At 37.4% G+C, this 18529-nt stretch overlaps 1 protein-coding gene across 4 annotated transcripts in view; it reads right to left on the reverse strand.

Moving 5' to 3' along the window:
* Positions 1 to 6434: 6434 nt before the first annotated feature.
* HSPA14 (heat shock protein family A (Hsp70) member 14) overlaps positions 6435 to 18529 on the reverse strand; it is a 35786-nt gene continuing 23691 nt past the window's right edge. For 3 of the 4 annotated variants that reach the window (XM_032622145.1, XM_032622142.1, XM_032622143.1), the window contains 4 exons: positions 11640 to 11852; positions 11051 to 11224; positions 8994 to 9064; positions 6435 to 8129 (listed from right to left, as the gene is read on the reverse strand). In XM_032622145.1, coding sequence (XP_032478036.1) covers positions 8051 to 8129; positions 8994 to 9064; positions 11051 to 11224; positions 11640 to 11852 — 537 coding nt within the window. In that variant the 3' untranslated portion in view covers positions 6435 to 8050. Of the gene's footprint in view, positions 8130 to 8993; positions 9065 to 11050; positions 11225 to 11639; positions 11853 to 18529 lie in introns of those variants that run through there. The other variant, XM_032622144.1, reaches the window with a different exon arrangement.

Consider the following 18529-nt stretch of genomic DNA (forward strand, 5'->3'; position numbering starts at 1 on the left):
GCCTGCGCCCCAAGTCTCCTCCGGGCGCTCGGAGGGGCGGGGCGCGGGGGTGGGGAGCGCTACCGTAGGTGAAGGGCCACCTGCCCTGGCCTGGCTGGCTTAGCGCCTGATTCAGGGTACCGACATTAGGCCTTCCCACTCTTGTTAGTTCTTCTACACGGGCGCTACGTGTACGTTGTGCAAAATTGCAAACGCAGAGCGGAGCTATGCGGTGCAGAGTACGTTTCGCTCTCATACCTGCTCCTCAGCCACCTGAGCCCAACTGGCCATTGTTAACGTTTCCGTCCACCCTACGCCCCTAGATCACAGGTTCTCAAAATTGGCTGCACGTTGGGATCACTTACAGGTTTTGTATTTTGGTTTCACTGTCGGAGATTTGATAGGAATGGGGTGCAACCGGGACGTTGGAATTTTTTAAAGCTCCCCAGGTGATTCTAAGTGTGCAATTTGAAACCACCGTTCTAGATCAGTGCTTCTCACACTTGAATGGGCAGAGGAGTCTGGGCATCTGGTTAACATGCAGGTTCGAATTAGGTAGGTCTGGACTGGGACCTGAGGGTCTGCGTTTCTGGCGAGCTCCCAGGCTACGTCCCACACCGGTAGCCGGGCTGCGGGATGCCCAGGTCCTCTCACCGGGCCCACACCGGTCTCCACCCCCCAGCCCGCCCCCATCCAGCCTTCGCACCGCATCCATGGTGATTGTTCTAAACAATCTGAGGCGGAAGTCTGCCAAGAGTAAATTGCGAAAGTTCGGTAGAAAGCTGTTTGACGTCTACCAAGGATTTTTAAAAGAAATTTGTGCAAAATACAAAAATATTTTAAAGCATCCTGGGTAAGTTTGACATGTTGGAAATAAACACAGAACATTAAAGGAATTAATTTGTTTTGATTACGTTATGAAATAGTGTCTAGTCATTTAAAAAGATGTTTATGAAGCCTTTGGTGTCATGGAGAAGTGTTTAACAAAACTTCTTAAGGAAAACATAAAAACAAAAAGCTGTAAACATACAGAGTTTCAACTATGTAAGGAAATGTATAGGAAGATAGATAATAAGATCTCTGGGAAGTAGTTTCCTTTTTGACTTCTTGTTTTTACATATTTTCTATAATGAGCATCTTATATAATAAGGAATAAAAAGTCCTCCAACCCTATTACATGGAAGGCCCTTTGTGATATGGTGATTCCTGCCCACTTCTCAAGCCTCATTGCTCATCATCTCCTCCTGTTCTAATTCGTAACTTCCTCGAATATTCATTTCCCTGCTCCTTGTCTGCAGGACTGTTCTCTCTGCCTAGAAAATGCCTACTTTCCCCGTCTGTGCTAGGATTACTCCTACAGACCCTTTAAGACTTGGACAGAGGCTCACCTCCAGCCAAGCCTCTTTCTGGGGCTTCTTCCCCGCCCCCGAATGTACTCTCTGCTGTTCGTATGTGTTCTTACACCTAGGAAGGAAGAGAGCATTCATCCTCACCAACTGCCCTCCTGGTTTTCCCCCCACCTCACTGGCCACTCTTCACTCCCCCTTCTGGCTCCCTTTCCTCTATCCAACCTAAGTGCTGGGGTTCCTCAAGGCTTGGCCTTGAGACATTTCTCTTATGCTTTTTCCCTAAGTGACTGCCTCAATTCCCATGAACTTAAATATCTTTATGGTTAAGATTCCCAACTTTTTGTCTCCAGCCCTGACCTCTACTCCGAATTCCAGACTTGAATATCCACGGTGTCTAGCTGACACATCCACTTAGGTGTTAAACAAACATCTCAAATTGAACATACTCCTTATTTACCTGGGATAAGTTCCAAGACCCCCAGTGGATGCCTGAAACCACAGATAGTACTGAACCCTATATATACCATGGCTTTTCCTATACATACATGCCTATGATAAAGTATTTTACCAGTTAGGCACAGTGAGGGATTAACAACAATAATAGAACAGTTATACTGTGATGAAAGTTAGGCGAATGTGGTCTCTCTCAAAATATCTTGTATGACTACTCACTGTGTTCGTAACTTTTGCAGTTTGAGGTGCGACAGCAAAACTAGCACAAATTTCTTTTTCCTATTTGTTTTTACTGAAGATGGTGGCAACCTCAGCATATGACTTTTTCCCTTTCCTTACTCAGTCGAGAACTTTCACCCTTTCACTTAAAGGAAGTACTTTATGGATTCTCTTTGGCATATATGAATTGCCAGCATCACTCCTCGTGTGCTCTGGGGTCACTGTTAAGTAAGATAAGGGTGACCCGAACACAAGCACTGTGATACTGTGACAGTCAATCTGATAACCCTGACGGCTACTAAATGACTAAGGGGCGAGATACGTTGGACAAAGGGATGATTCACGTCCCAGGTCGGCCAAGATGTCATCACGCTGCTCAGAAGTGTGCAATTGAAAACTTATTGATCATCTCTGGAATTTTCCATCTCGTATTTACAGACCAAGGTTGACCGTGGGTGACTGACACCTCGGAAAGTGAAGCCTTGGGTGAGGGGACTAACTGTCCTCATAAGAGTACCCTTGATCTTTGCCTCCTGACCTGGCCCTCCCCACGCTAGGCCCGTGAACCGTCTCATCTCCATACACTGGCACCACCTGCTCAGGTGTTCAAGAAGTAAATCTAGTCGTCACTTCCTAGCCTCATTCTCCAAATTAATTCCATTAGCGAGTCGTGTCAGTGCCAGGTCCAAAATACAACTCGATTCTGCCGCTTTTCTCTATCACTACTGCTCTTAGTACAGGCTGTCATTTCTCAACTGGAGTCCTGCAAAAGCCTACGTGGTGTCACTCCACTATTGCTCCCCTCCAGCCCATCTTCCATACAGCTGAAAAAGTAGCCTTAAACCGAAGTGGGACATGTCCTCCTTCTGCTCTAAATTCCCAGTGTGCCTGGAATACAACCCTAACCTCTGATGGCCTACACAGCCTCGTGGGACTGCTCCCTGAGCCTTACTTTGTGCCCCTCTCCTTCTGCTTGCTGCTCTCAAGGACTTGTTTCACTGATTCAGAAATCTGCACTGTGCATCTATGTGCCAGGTACTGTACGAGGTGCTGGGAATATAACAACGGACAACCAAGAAACAGACCCTCTCCTCAGAGAGGTTATATCCTTGTGGGAGGAGCAGATAATAAACAAGGAAATAAATAACTTAAGGCAGCTCTAAATTACTTCCTAGTTCAGAGGACTCTCTCTCTCCACGTGGCTGGGTCTCAGCTTAAGTGTCACTTCTTCAGAGGCCTCTCCTGGTCACCCTGTCTAAAGGAGATATCTTTGGTCTTCTATTCTTTCTCCTTTGCACTCTTAAGTGCACTTATCAAAACTTGCAGTTATCTTGTCTGTTTTTTGGGTCTTGATCAGTTTCACTACAAATTTATAGAATGAATGTATTAGACTCTTTTGTAAATCAATTGTTTCCTTTGTTTTTCTGGTTTTGGATCCCATTAGCTCCAGAGGACAGATTAGGCCTTGGGTCTTCAACACGCATCACTGTGCCTACTGTCTAGAGCAGCAACTCTCAATGTATGGTACAGGGACCCTAAGACCCTTCCGGGGGCTCTTAAGTTCAAAACTATTTCACAATAATACCAAAATGATGTTATCTGCCTTCTTCACTCTCCTCTCACGAGTATATGAAGTGTTCCAGAGGTTACACAACTTAGATATTGAAACAGATTGAATGAAGAAGCAGATAGCAGAATAGAGCAATCTTCTTAAGCCAGACATTAGAGAGATTTGAAAAATGTAAAACAATACCACTCTTGCCACTAAATTTTTTTGAAAAGTTATTTTTCATAAAAATGTTACTTATATTAACATTAACTTTTTTATTTAAAAAATGATTTTAAAAGTATCTTGGGGGGCTTCCCTGGTGGCGCAGTGGTTGAGAGTCCGCCTGCCGATGCAGGGGACGGGGGTTCGTGCCCCGGTCTGGGAAGATCCCACATGCCGCAGAGCGGCTGGGCCCGTGAACCATGGCTGCTGAGCCTGCGCGTCCGGAGCCTGTGCTCCGCAATGGGAGAGGCCACAACAGTGAGAGGCCCGTGTACAAAAAAAAAAAAAAAAAAAAAGTATCTTGGTTTTAATTTCTACATGGTAAATAACAATGTATATAACAAATATACACAAAAGTTAGGTTCTCAATAATTTCTAAGAGTGTAAAGGAGTCATGAGACTAAAAAGTCTGGTAAATCCTGGCTATAAATGAAGAGGGAAATAAAAAGGCACTAAGAAGCAAACACCAGTGTCCTCAAGAAAAAAATTAAAATACAGGATTATGCCTCCATATCCCAGTTTTTTTTCATAAAGACCACTGAAAATATATTTCTGGAGGGATATGGAATGTCCCCTTTTCCATTTAAATAGAGTTTCTTCTTCGAGAGGCAGAGAAGAATAGTAGAACGGACACCAGAAAATGTGAATTTAAATTAAAAAAAGGGGGGGGCACATAATGTGCTTAGGAGAGTAAGCAATCAGAAAAAATTAAGTTTACCAAAAAAGCACCTGAATATTACTTCAAAATCCACCATTTATTTGCTGTGAGACCTTGGGAAGTTATTTAACTTCTCTGAATCTATTTCCATATCTAGAACACAGAAATAGGGAACTCCCGGGCAGTCCAGTGGTTAGTACTCTGGGCTTTCACTGCCAAGGGCCTGGGGGTTCAGTCCCTGGTCAGGAACTAAGATCCTGCAAGCCACGCAGCGCAGCCAAAAACAAACAAACAAAAAAAGTAGAACACGGAAATCATGCATGCCACAGTACGCTCTCTATTGCAACTACTCGTGGTAAAACCACAATTTCAAAAGGAAAAATGAATTAAAGCAAATTAACAGCAGTGGTATTATAAATGTTACATGGGCACTCGCAGTTATTTTAGCGATCCTGGCATTTTCCCATAGGACTTGTTTTTGTGCTCTGATACTTTTTTCAATCTTTCTTTTTTTAATTTTAAAAAATTAATTAATTAATTTTTGGGGTTGCATTGGGTCTTTGCTACTGCATGCAGGCTTTCTCTAGGTGCGGAGAGTGGAGGCTACTCTTTGTTGTGGTGCGCGGGCTTCTCACTGCGGTGGCTTCTCTTGTTGCGGAGCACGGGCTCTAGGTGCACGGGCTTCAGTAGTTGTGGCACGTGGGCTCAGCAGTTGTGGCTCATGGGCTCTAGAGCGCAGCCTCAGTAGTTGTGGTGCACGGGCTTCGTTGCTCCGCGGCATGTGGGATCTTCCTGGACCAGGGCTCAAACCCGTGTCCCCTGCATTGGCAGGCGGATTCTTAACCACTGCGCCACCAGGAAAGTCCCTCAATCTTTAAAAACTCTTTGCGATGAAATATTTTTTGGCTTCCCAAGACTTTCATAGCATTACATATACTGTGAATATATTATGTATTATTATATATCATATTGTATACAGGCATTTCTTTCTGTATTTATATTTGGCTCCATCCTTTAGACAATGTCAGATATGTAAATAGGCAAAATTATAATTTGACATAACATTCTGCTGGCAAAAGCACTCAGGTGTTTAAACATATATGAGATACTGCAAAGATAATTAGAAAGTGATTGAAAAGATTATCAAGATGCTCACCAAAAATATCTTAGCAGTTGTTACTCTGGGTGGTAGAATATAGGATGTTTTATATTATCTTCTTTTTAAATTTTAATTTTATAATGAACATGTATAATCAGAAAAATGTTAAAGGTATTCTCACCTTAAAAAAAAAAAACTAGAAAATTTAATTGGCAAATCTTCCGTAAATTTAGAAGAAAAAAAAGAAAACTTGTTATTTGTGGATACAAGAAAATTTGGGAGTACAGTTGACTCTTGAGCAACACAGGTTGGAACTGTGCAGGTCCACTAACAGGTGGATTTTTTAAAATAAATAGGTACTACAAGAGCTCTGCGGTTGGTTAAACCTATGGACGTGGAACCACAGATATGGAGGGCTGACTGTAAAGCTATGTGTGGACTTTCAACTGCGTGGTGGGTCGGCACCCCAACCCCCAAGTTGTTCAAGGATCAACTTTATATTTCACTAAGCAACAGAGCACTTTTGATGACAATTTCAAATTTGGTATGTTTGGGGGGAAAAAAAACGTGCAAAGATGACCAATAAAGAAGCAGTGGTATTCCTTTCTTTTTCTACTGTATTTCTAAACAAACCATAAAATATGCAAAAGTTGTATTTACTGGCCATTGTCCTGTAGGATACAAAGATGACACTGTTATTTTTTCTTCCATGTAATTCACTTATTCAATAGACATTTACTGAACACCGACGTTCAGGGATTATTCTAGGGGCTAGGACATCATGGTGCCTAAAACTTAAGAGTCTCTTGCTTTCACAATGCTTAATAATCCAGTGGAGAAATAAGTAAATAAGCAGTCAAATAAGTAAATTATTACATGGATATGGAAGGAAAGAGAAATCTTGAATAAATCCTTATGATATTTTATTCTATAAGTTTCGATAATCTATTTCAGGGGTTGACAAACTTTTTCTGTAAAGGGCCAGACAGTAAATATTTAAACCTCTGGGGGTCACACAGTCTGTTGCAACCATTCAACGTTGCCATTAGAGTGGCAAACAACCACATACAACACATACACGATTGAGTGTGGCTATGTTCTGGTAAAATTTTATTTACAAAGATAGGCGTGGGGTAGGACAGACACATCACCAATAGTTTGCCAACCCCTGGTCTAAAGAGCTAACAGTAACTACAAAATAAATCCTACAGCACTTTTCCAAAGCATAACTGAAAGCATTTAGATGTAGCAGTTCAACTAGTTCAGCTGGTATCTTCCTATTTTCTGAAAATACTTAATGGCTTATATATAATTCTTTTATTTCAAAGTTTTTGTAACTTGGGAAAAGATCATAAAAGATAACTAAGTACTCAGCCTTAGTCAAAAGGATATATATACCTTTGAGGCTGCCTCTTTGTGGACTTAGACTCATACCTGAATTTTCCTTGTGTTTCTGTCAATAATCTGATGCAGAAAAATAATAAAAACTTTAAGTTTGGTTTCTACATCTTTAGAAATAGAAGATTATTGCCATCTAACTCCATAAAAAGCAGCTGTAATAATAAAGCACATCCCAAAGCTTGAACAGGTGGAAAATAGCACAGTTTTAAAATTTTACTGAGTAAAGATATTTCTTCTCAGTCTGCTGGGAACCAAGGAGAGAAACGAATGGAAATCCTCTCTTGGTAATAAAATCTAGAGTCTGATGTACACAGCTCACCTTCAAGCTCTCCCCTCAATACAGGCAGATTGCTTGTCTTGTCTTACTAAGAGAATAATCTTTTTCCTTAGTAACCCACTGAGTATTCTCAATGCACTAGTCAACATTTTCTGGTGAACAGAATGTGGCTAGCCCTCCCTTCAAAATAAAAAAATCTTTCAATTTCAAATGAGAAACATATCTGTTAGAGGGAAAAGTCAAACTTCACATAATTGTAAAAAGAAAAAGTGCCTCTCCCCTATTTCCCTCCACAAAAGAAGCCACTGTTAAAAGAGTCTGGTGTTTAGTCTTCTATACTTTTCTCTACATATGTCACACGCATATTTATAAACAATTATTGAGTTTATGAGTTTAGTTTTTTCTTTTAAGCAAAAATGGTACCTTACTTTGCATATGGCTCTGCAATTTTGTTTCATTTAATATCAAAGACTTTTAAATTGTTCTTAGTTATCTAATAAGAATTAACAAATGACTTCTTAAAATCAGAAGTTCTAAAGACAGAAACAATTTTAAAATGCAACGTTAAATTTCTGGTAAAGTTTCCTTTAATCCACTCAAACAATTTAATTCTAAATAGCTCCATGGTAGAAAAAGTTCCTTGTATTTCTCACTAATAAAGGAAATCTTTAATGGAAAACAACAACAAAAAAAGGTTGCAACACTTAGCAATATACTGTAGTTAAAATAGAAACATAAATCATACAGTTCATTCAAAAAGTATTTTAATATAAACATCATTTATAAACAAAAACAAATAATGTTGATATTTTAGTTCTAAAAAATTCGTGGTTTCTCTCAAACACTAAGATGCCACCTCAATAGTGATTGCCTCACATTTTCCGGTCTCTTGATCTGTGCATGTCACGTGTAAAGATCCATCCCTAAGCAAACAAAAAATAACAATTCATAAGCTCAATATATAAAAACAGATAGTCCTTAAGAAATTACTTGAGGACTTTGAGTAAACAATAGATCATTTTACTTTTTGAAAGAAGAGCATTAAGAGGTAAAGAAGAGACACAACTTTATGTCTTTACATTTAGAACCGTATGCCATAATTAGGTAGTTGTTCTTAAAAATTTCCTCCTAGATCACTGTGATGAAAAGTTGTATTCCTTGAGAACCCATGATGATAAATACCTTAAGTTGAAAACTTTATGCAAGTTCAAGAAGTATCAAGCTGTTTTCAAGCCCAGGCCATGGCAGACCAACCCTAATGAATTCTACATTTTGGCTAATTATGGTTTATGGAATGAATTGTCCTTAATGTTAATTTGGAACTGATTTACTTGTAACACATAGTATTATGGATGGACTGTTGTTAAGGAAATGATAATAGCTGGATTTAATTAGTAATTTATTTTCTACAGATTTCCTGTTGCAATATTGAAATAAACCTACCCTTTCATAGGACAAAAAATCAATTATGTAAATCTCAGAAAATTATATTTAATGTTGATGAAAATTATATCTCAAACTTGCATGGACCAGTTTTTTAGGTTGACTACACCCATAATAATAAAAGAGTTCATAAAAAATTCAGAGTGCAAATGACCTGAGATATACTTTTCTTTGTAAATACAGTAATTTTACAGGGCAAAAATTTCAGTTACTGATAAGATCTTTATAAGTTTTTAATTAATGATTTTCCCAGAATGACAACAGGTTAAGAATCAATAAACTAATAAAAAAGGTCAAGTCTCAAAGCGAATTTTCTTAACATCAGAAGTCGTTTAATTTTTTACCTTTTCATAGTAAGAACAGCTAATATGTCACGTAATCCATTTTCTTTTTTATCTAAATCCTGGAGTACAACCTGTTTAAGGCAAAAATAATACAAAGATGATTTAGTACTTTGACATATTAATAAACTGATGCATCAATTTTCCAATGGACTAAATCTTACTCATTACTGAAATGAACCTTTTAAAACAGGGCAGTTTTCAATTCTCCTACCATTTATCATAATTTGGAAAATAGAATTAAGCTTTCTTAACTGACATGTCTCTTCTAAAAAGATAACTAATATATTTAATATATTTGTCCCTCTTAAATGTCATGTCCTAGATTAAGATGATTATTTATATGAAGTACTGTTTGTCTCAGAAAATAAAGACTAAAAAAAAAAAACAAAAACAAAACAAAGACTGCTTTTCTTTCTGGTAACTGCACCGTTACAGTAACATGTAAATTACATTTTGGTAAGCCTTTTATATATACCTTAAAAAATTCAAATATTTTAAATGCACTTGGAAAACCTATTTAAAAGAAATACATGTCAATGTTTTTGGTACAGCTAAGATTACACTTGTAACGAATTTACTATAAAACTCCTTGGTTTCCTAGAGGAAGGTATACCAATAGACCAAGTTTGAAAGTGGCTTTTCAGATTTTGCCAAAATCAAGTTTTATGACCTTAGGTAAGTACTAAGTCTACTCCTTTGTAGAATGAGGAGGTGAGAAGAGATGGAATCTCTAGAAGATTCTCTTCCAAATAAAGTATTATGTGACGAATTTTTCTCTTTCCAGCATCTGTAAGTTAGGATGTAGTGACGGTAGCTGTAGTGTCTCAAGAGTAGTATGTGGAGAGAAAAGGTAAGAAATGTACCAGAGAGGAATACTAAGACTTCCACCTGAGTTTAGAAATCTGGTGCACAGGAAAATGCTTCTATAGTGATATACCACAGAAACATCTGGCGGAGCTTTGAAACCTTTACTAGTTGAAAGAGCCCTTCTCCAGCAGATCCTAAGATGTTAATTCTGAGGTGGAGCCCAGACATATTATGTGTGTGTGTTTTCATTATCCTTTTGTTGAAATTAGAAAACAGATATAAAGCTAAAGATACTATACATTCTCTTTTGTTACCTACATTTGTTTTATTTTTACTGTAAAAGTGATTAATCTTCATGTTCTGTTCTGTCTGTAAAAAATTCAGCATGAAGTGTTAAAAAGTAAAAAAAAACCTTCTTGGTACCTTCAAATCTACCCACTGTTAAGTTTCCTCAGTACAGTTCAAATACCTACAGTTGCTTCCTGTATCCACGCGTGGGTATCTAAATACACACACCTATCCAAACGCCACTCCTTCACACACACCCACTCTCAATCGTACTTGAACACAATGGTACCATGCTGTAAATACAGTTCTGCAGTCCTTGTGTGTGTGCTCTAATGAAACTATATTTCTTGGGCATGTTTCTAAGCAAATAACATGGCTCCACCTCATTCCTTTTAAAGGATGTGGAGGACCATATCCTATGATATATGCATGTGGTATTTGAAAAAACAAACTTATCCTATGTCAGAGGCAGCATGGTATAATGGCAAGAGCATGGGCCCAGGAGTAAAACCAACCTGAGGCTAAATCTCAGCTCAGTCAAGAAAATAACAAGGTATTTACTACCATGAGCCTGTTTCTTAATCATCAATAAAATGCACATAATAATGTCTATCTCACAGCATTTTGAGATTATGTTTGTAAACTGCCTAGTACAGCACACCTGGCATTTAGCAAACAAAGAAATGTCATTTCCACTGCCACTGACCTTATTACCAAGGAGGGTTAAGAGCACAAAGGCAAGCAGTAGAAATACAACTGTACTTTATTTTCCTCTAACTCTTTCAAATGCAATTGCCTATTTCTCCTCTCTTTCAAAAATAAATAAGTACAAGTAATCCATTCATAAAAATGTGTTAAATGTCCTATATGCATATTATATTGATATTAAACTGAGTCTAATCCAGAAGGAAAAACTAAACAGTTTCACGTGATTAATTCATAGTCCAATCTGAGGTAGTCACCTGTGCAAACTTGTTTTCCTCTTTTGCAGAGTTTTTCCCCTCAGACTCATAGAGTTCAAGACATACTGAGGATATACTTCCAGGAGCCTGTAATGTGTGTTGTCTTCGAGCTGGCAAAGGCGTCCCTGATGGAAACAGTACTTTGAAACTGTTGGCTCCTGATTCATCGACTCCCTAATAAGCAGGAAAATAATATGCACATCCTTTGATATCATTACAATGATAAAAAGTCACTCCTATTATAAATTAATATATATTCCTTGTTGATAATCTGGAAACTACACAGTGGCAAAGAGAAGACAATAGAAATGATCCTTCATTCCGACCCACTTTATTTAAAAATAAATTGAAACATACACCTCTCTACTTGTATTAGAATCTTAAGCTTAAAAACACAGTTAATAAAGAAATTAACATATTAGATTAATACTAACTAAAAGAATATCAGAAACTCATTAAAAGTAAATCTATAACTCGAAATTTAAAATTTTTACCAGTACACAAGGTTTTATTTTAAAAACAGTACGTATGTAAACCTGTGGCGATAAATTTATACTACTATGGAAAAGTGAAGAAAAGGTCAACATACCTTAACTAAAATATCTTTGGCTGAACACTCTATCTTAAGAGCGTCCTCCACTAAAAGGTTTTCTTTCCCAATAAGGATTCCTGCTTCCATAGCTGCACCAATAGGGATAACTTCATCAGGAGGGACAGAATTGAGAAGCTCAACAGCTGGGAAAAGATCTTTAATCATTTGTTGTAGCCTTGGGATTCGAGAAGACCCTCCACAAAGGACAACCTAGAAAATAAAAATAATTTTGTTTTTTACTTTTAGAACAATGATTGTTTCTCAAAATTAAGTGTAACAGGACAAGTCATCTTCATCACATGAAAAGGTAAAATATAAGAAGCCCTATTTTAACATATTATTTTATGTTATACTTACCATATATACATATAAATATGTATTTAATACATTATAAATATTTAACGTACTGTTTACCCACAGCAACAAAATTTAAAATGAGATCTCACCACATATTAGAAAATATGATATAATAAGATATATATGGCTCCTGATGAATACTGGGCATATGAGGCTTAACCATACATACACATTTGTATAGGAAATACTGTACTTAATATTTCGTACTGTTCAAGCGTTATCTAAAAGAAGTGTTTACATAAATCACAGCATTTCTGTGGCAAAATAAACAGTGGCAATCTTCTCTATGTGAAAACTATGCCATAGATTTTATCTTCACTGTGGAATAATAATTTTCTTGAGGAAAAAGATGTTTTTATACAACTACGTTTTAAGCTCTAGGTACCACTTGATTAAATATGCACAAAAACTCCATATAAAATTGTCCCTTTATGAGCCTGCCCACACATCTAGTGCCCCAACTTTTATAGCTGCCACCCAAAGGATGGCCCCCCAGATCTCCAGCTCTGAGAGCCAACAGGGCTTGCATTCATGAGTCCCATAGGATGAGAGCAAACAAAGAAGCAGTTTTTTAATGGGCAAAGGAGCAACTCTTGCCCTGTGGCTATACACCAGGGTTCAGCACAGAGGGAGAAGGCAAGCATGCCCATCTCCCAGCTTCTCCCTGGAAGGGTGTGACTGCATGCTTTCCCAGCTGCTGCCGCCTGAGGGTCCAGTTTCTAATCAGCCTATATCTAGGTGCTGCCTTTGATCTTCCTCTTTTTTTGATCATCATCACTCATGATGGTCTTGGCACACCCTCAAATACTGAGAGCCACCAAGAACACAAATGGCAGCTTAGACGGGCACAAAGTTTTGAGAAGCTACCAGGAACTCAGGTAGGACTGACTAACAAGGTTCATCTCCTACACAGGACCAGTCTGTCAAAACTGGAAGAGGTAGCAGTTTTTTGTTTTTTGTTTTTTTTGAGGTAGCAGTTTTATGTAAAGCCCAGAAACCAACACAGAGAGTCTAGGAAAATGCAGATACAGAAAAATATGTTCCAAACAAAATAACAAGATAAATTTCCAGAAACTGATCTTAATGAAACAAAGATAAGTGATTTACTTGATAGAGTTAAAAACAACAGTAATAAAGATGTTCAGTGAAGTCAGGAGAGTAATGCATGAACAAAGTATGAATTTCAACAGAGACAGAAAATATGAAGTACCAAAGAGAAATCATAGAGCTGATGAATACAATAACTGAACTTAAAAACTCAATAGAGGGTTTCAACAGCACACTAAATAAAGTGAAAGAAAGGGTCAGTGAATTTGAAGACAGGGCAGAGGAAGTTATTCAGAGGAGCAAAAAGGAAGAAGAATGAAGATGCATTCAGGGACTTACAGAACACCAGTAAGTGGACCAATATATGCAAATATAAGGGTCTCAGAAGGATAAGTGGGGGGAGAGGGGGGCAGAGAACTTACTCGAAGAAATTACAGCTGAAAACTTCCCTAATCTGGGGAAAGAAACAGCCAGATCCAGTAAGCCCAAAAAGTACCAAATAAGATGAATCTAAAGTGACCCACACTGAGACACATCATAATCAAATTGCCAAAAGTTAAAGACAGAAAGACTTAAAAGCAGCAAGAGAAAAGCAACTTGGTTAGATACAAGGGAACACCCTTAAAACTATAAGTGGGTCTTGCAACAGAAATCTTGCAAGCCAGAAGGGAGATATTCAAAGTGCCATAAGAAAAAAACCGTCAGCCAAGAACACCCAATTCAGCAAAGGTGCTCTCCAAAACTGAAGGAGAGATGAGTGTTTTTACACAAACAAAAGCTGAAGGAGTTCACCACTACTAGACTGGCCTTACAAAAGATGTCAAATGGAGTTGTTCGAGTTTAAACAAAATGCTAATTAATAAACATGAAAACATATAAAAGTATAAAACTCACTGGTAAAGATAAATATAGTTAGATTCAGAATACTCCAATATTGTAATGGTAGTGGGCAAATCACTTATAACCTTAGTACAAAGGTTTAAAGACAAAGGCATTAAAAATAACTGTAATTACAATAACTTGTTAAGGGATACACAAAAGATGTAAACTGTGACATCAAAAACATAAAATGTGGGGAGAAGGAGTGTAAAAATGTAGAGCTTTTGTATGCGTTTGAAGTTAAGTTGTTGTCAGCTTAAAACATGTTATTTTAACTGTGTAAGATGTTTTACATAAGCTTCATGGTAACCACAAAAGAAAAATCTGTAGTAGACACACAAAAGGTAAAGAGAAAAGAATTAAAGCAAACCACTACAGAAAGTCATCAAATCATGAAAGAAGAGGACAGGAAAGAAAGAAATGATCTACAAAACAGACAGAAAATGATTAACAAAATGGCAATAGTAAGGTCATACCTATCAAAAATTACTTTAAATTACTTTCTACACACTACAAATTATTGGATGAAGAAATTAAGAAGACAATCCCATTTACAGGACTATCAAAAAGAATAAAATACTTAAATAAATTTAACTAAGAAGGTGAAATATCTGTACCCTGAAAACTGCAAGACTTTGATGAAAGACACTGAAGACACAAATACATGGAAAGATATTCCGGGTTTATGGATTGGAAGAATTAATATTGTCAAAATGTCCTCACTACTCCAAATATTCAATGTAATCCCTATCAAAATTCCAATGGCATTTTTCATAGAAACAGAAAAAACAATCCTGAAATTTGTGTGGAACCACAAGAGACCCCAAATAGCCAAAACAATCTTGAGAAAGAAGAGCAAAGCTGGAGGCATCACACTTCCTGATTTCAAACTATATTACAAGCTGTAGTAATCAAAACAGTAAGGTATTCGCATAAAACAAGTCAAACAGATCAATGGAACAGAACAGAGAGCCCAGAAATAAACCCACATATATAGGGTCAATTAATTTTCAATAAAGGAGCCAAGAATATACAACAAAGAAAGAAGAGTCTCCTTAATAAATGGGGTGGGGAAAACTGGATATCTACATGCAAAAGAATGAAACTGGACCACTATCTTACACCACACATAAAAATCAACTCAAAATGGATTAAAGACTCGGAGTAAAACCTAAAACGATAAAACTCCTAGAAGAAAACATAAGGGGTAAGCTCCTTGACAATGGTCTTGGCAATGCTTTTTGGATTTGACACCCAAAGCAAAGGAAAGCAAAAACAAACAAGTGGGACTTATCAAACTAAAAAGCATGCACAGCAAAGGAAACCATCAACAAAATGAAATGGCAACCTATTGAATGAGAGAAAATATTTGTAAATCATATATCTAAAAAGGGGTGAGTATCCAAAGTACACAAGAATCTCATTAACTCAATAGCAAAAAACCAAATAGCACAATTTAAAAACGAGCAAGGGACCTGAATAGACATTTTTCCAAAGAAGACTTACAAGTAGCCGAAGGTACCTAAAGGGTGCTCAACATCACTAATCATTAGGGAAATGGAAATAAAGATCACAATGAGACATCACTTCATACCTGTTAGGACGTCTATTACTAAAAAGACAAGAGATAACAAATATTGGTGAAGATGGACAGAAAGGAGAACACTTATACACTGTTGGGAATGTAAACTGGTATAGCCACTATGGAAAACAGTATGGAAACTCTTCATGAAATTAAAAGTAGAATTACCTTATGATCCAGCAATCCCACTTCTGAGTATATACACAAAGGAAACAATCACTATCTCATAGAGATATCTGTACTCTCATGTTCACTGCAGCGTTATTCACAATAGCCAAGGTATTTGGAAACATACTATGGAAAGATCATAAGTGTGTGTCAGTGGATGAATGGATAAAGAAGATGTGGGACAGATATACAATGCAATATTATTCAGTTTAAAGAAGGAAGTCCTGCCATTTGTAACAACTTGAAAGAACCTGGAGGGCAATACACTAAGTGAAATGAGCCAGACAGAGAGACAAAAACTGCACGGTATCACTTATACGTGGAGTCTAAATTAAAACAAAACAAACAAAACAACTCATAGAAACATAAAGCAGAAAAATGGTTGGGGTTGAGGGGGTAGGGAAAACAGGGAGGGGATGGTAAAAGGGTACATACAAACTTTTAGTTATAAGATGAATAAGGTCTGAGGATCTAATGTATAACATGGTGATTACAGCTGATAATATTGTGTAGTATATTTGAGATTTGCTAAGAGAGTAAAACTTAAGTGTTTTCACCTCCTGCAGAAAAGGTTAATATATAAGGTGATAGATGTGTTAATTAACTCGATGGTAATAATAATCCCTGCACAATACATATACTAAATCTCATGTTGTATACTTTAAATACCTTACAATTTTATTTGTTAATTATACCTCAATAAAGCTGAATAAAATAAAATTGCTCCTTTATAAATATTTTAATTTCCTCCTTAATTAATACGTTTAACACTTGTAAGTCCATGGGTATGCAGAATATTGAGTATGTTCTCTCAAGGAGGGAAATCATCAATAATCACTACTAATTTCAGTCTATATACGGATGTTCTCAAAGCTCCATGTGGTGGAGAAGATGAGCAACTGATGAAAATGAGGCCCCGCTCACATCAGCCGTGAAACGCGGAGGGAGACCACGTTCCTCCGCAGGTAAGGGCATGAGGAACATCAACTCAGGGTTACAAAGAAAAAAGAAAAGCAGGTTTGCCTCGGCAGAGTTCTCCCAAAAGTCTGCTTTGGAGGTAAGTTAAAAGGAAAGTCTTCTCTAAAATGTCTGACACCAGGTAAATACCATGAGAATAAAAATGGAGGTTATGCCTTTTCATGAACTTCTTATAGTCAACATCAAAATGCTTTATAAATAAGCAATAAGTGGTGCTGTGTTAAAACAAAAAACAAAAAAAACCCTGGAAAATCTTGTTTTTTGGTATTCTCATTTAAAGGGTAAAAAGTACTAATAGTGTGTCATTATTAATGCTGGCAGTAACCGGAAAATTTTAATTTAAATAAATTCTTTAAACATTTACTCTGTAGTCTCAGATTTCTTTGGCAAACTTAGAGGAAAACTGAAAATATTATAGATTATTCTGAAAATAAAGAAAATAATAAAATCTATCAGAGCCTGTGGAATAAAACCAAGCTGCTAATGAGTAAAATGGTAGTTAATTTTTTTTTTTTTTTGTGGTACACGGGCCCCTCACTGTTGTGGCCTCTCGCGTTGCGGAGCACAGGCTCCGGACATGCAGGCTCAGCGGTCATGGCTCACGGGCCCAGCCATTCCACGGCATGTGGGATCTTCCCGGACCGGGGCACGAACCCGTGTCCCCTGCATCGGCAGGCGGACTCTCAACCACTGCGCCACCAGGAAAACCCGGCAGTTAATTTTTTAGTTAGGGAAAAAATGAAATAAATTAATTAATGTTCAAAATAAACATTTATAAAAATAATAAAAGTATCCTGGAAAGACTGGAAGAAATAAAGTGCAAACCAGAAATAAAACAATTAGAAAAGAGAAATTTATCACCTGGAAAAACAAATCTAAGAAAGTTTTTTTTGGGTTGTAGTGCCAGGAGTTGGGAGTAAAAAAAAGAATAAAACAAATATCTACAAAACCTAGGGAAAGAAAAAAAATAGATAAACTCAAAAAGAAAAAGATAAATAAATAAAAAGAGAGAAAAATTGGCCAGTTTTAATTTAAATAACTTCCTTATACTTTAAAAATTTAATATCAAAAGCTACGTAAAATTAAAAATTACAAGAACATTATGCAAAGTTGTATGTTAAAAGTTTAAATCACTATGAAATAGGTCTATAAAATACTTAATTCAAAATTGAAGCAGGGGCTTCCCTGGTGGCGCAGTGGTTGAGAGTCCGCCTGCCGATGCAGGGGACACGGGTTTGTGCCCCGGTCTGGGAAGATCCCACGTGCCGCGGAGCAGCTGGGCCCGTGAGACATGACCGCTGAGCCTGCACGTCCGGAGCCCGTGCTCCGCAATGGGAGAGGCCGAAACAGTGAGAGGCCCACGTACCACAAAAAAAAAACAAAAAACAAAACAAAAAACAAAAAAAACAAAATTGAAGCAATAAAAAGAAATTATGAAAGTTATAAATATACTTCAAAAATTAGTTTCAGACAAAATGTGTTTATAGGCAAATTCTTTAGAATTCTTGAGGAACAGAGAATTTATGTATTATGCACTAACCTGGAATACTTAAAAAGATGAAAACGTATTAAATTCCATTTTATAAGCACCTGATAGCCTAGGAACAAAACAGTAAAAACAAACAGCAATAAAACAACACGTTCTGAAGTAGAGGTTGCCAAGTAGCAACTTGCAAATTCTTTCAGGCAAGCTATATTTTCTCTCTTCACATAGTGTTTTCAAAGGTTCTGCATTAGCTACTAACATTGAAACATTAAAAAGTCTGATGGTAAGCCCTAGTTTTGAGAGTCTGTTAAAACGTCCCAGGCTCCAACAGCACTGGCCTGCATCGCTGGATGGCAGTGACTGGTGGGGAGCAGCAGCTGCCCCTTCGGG

Source organism: Phocoena sinus, chromosome 2 (assembly GCF_008692025.1).
Source record: "Phocoena sinus isolate mPhoSin1 chromosome 2, mPhoSin1.pri, whole genome shotgun sequence".
Lineage (NCBI taxonomy): Eukaryota > Metazoa > Chordata > Mammalia > Artiodactyla > Phocoenidae > Phocoena > Phocoena sinus.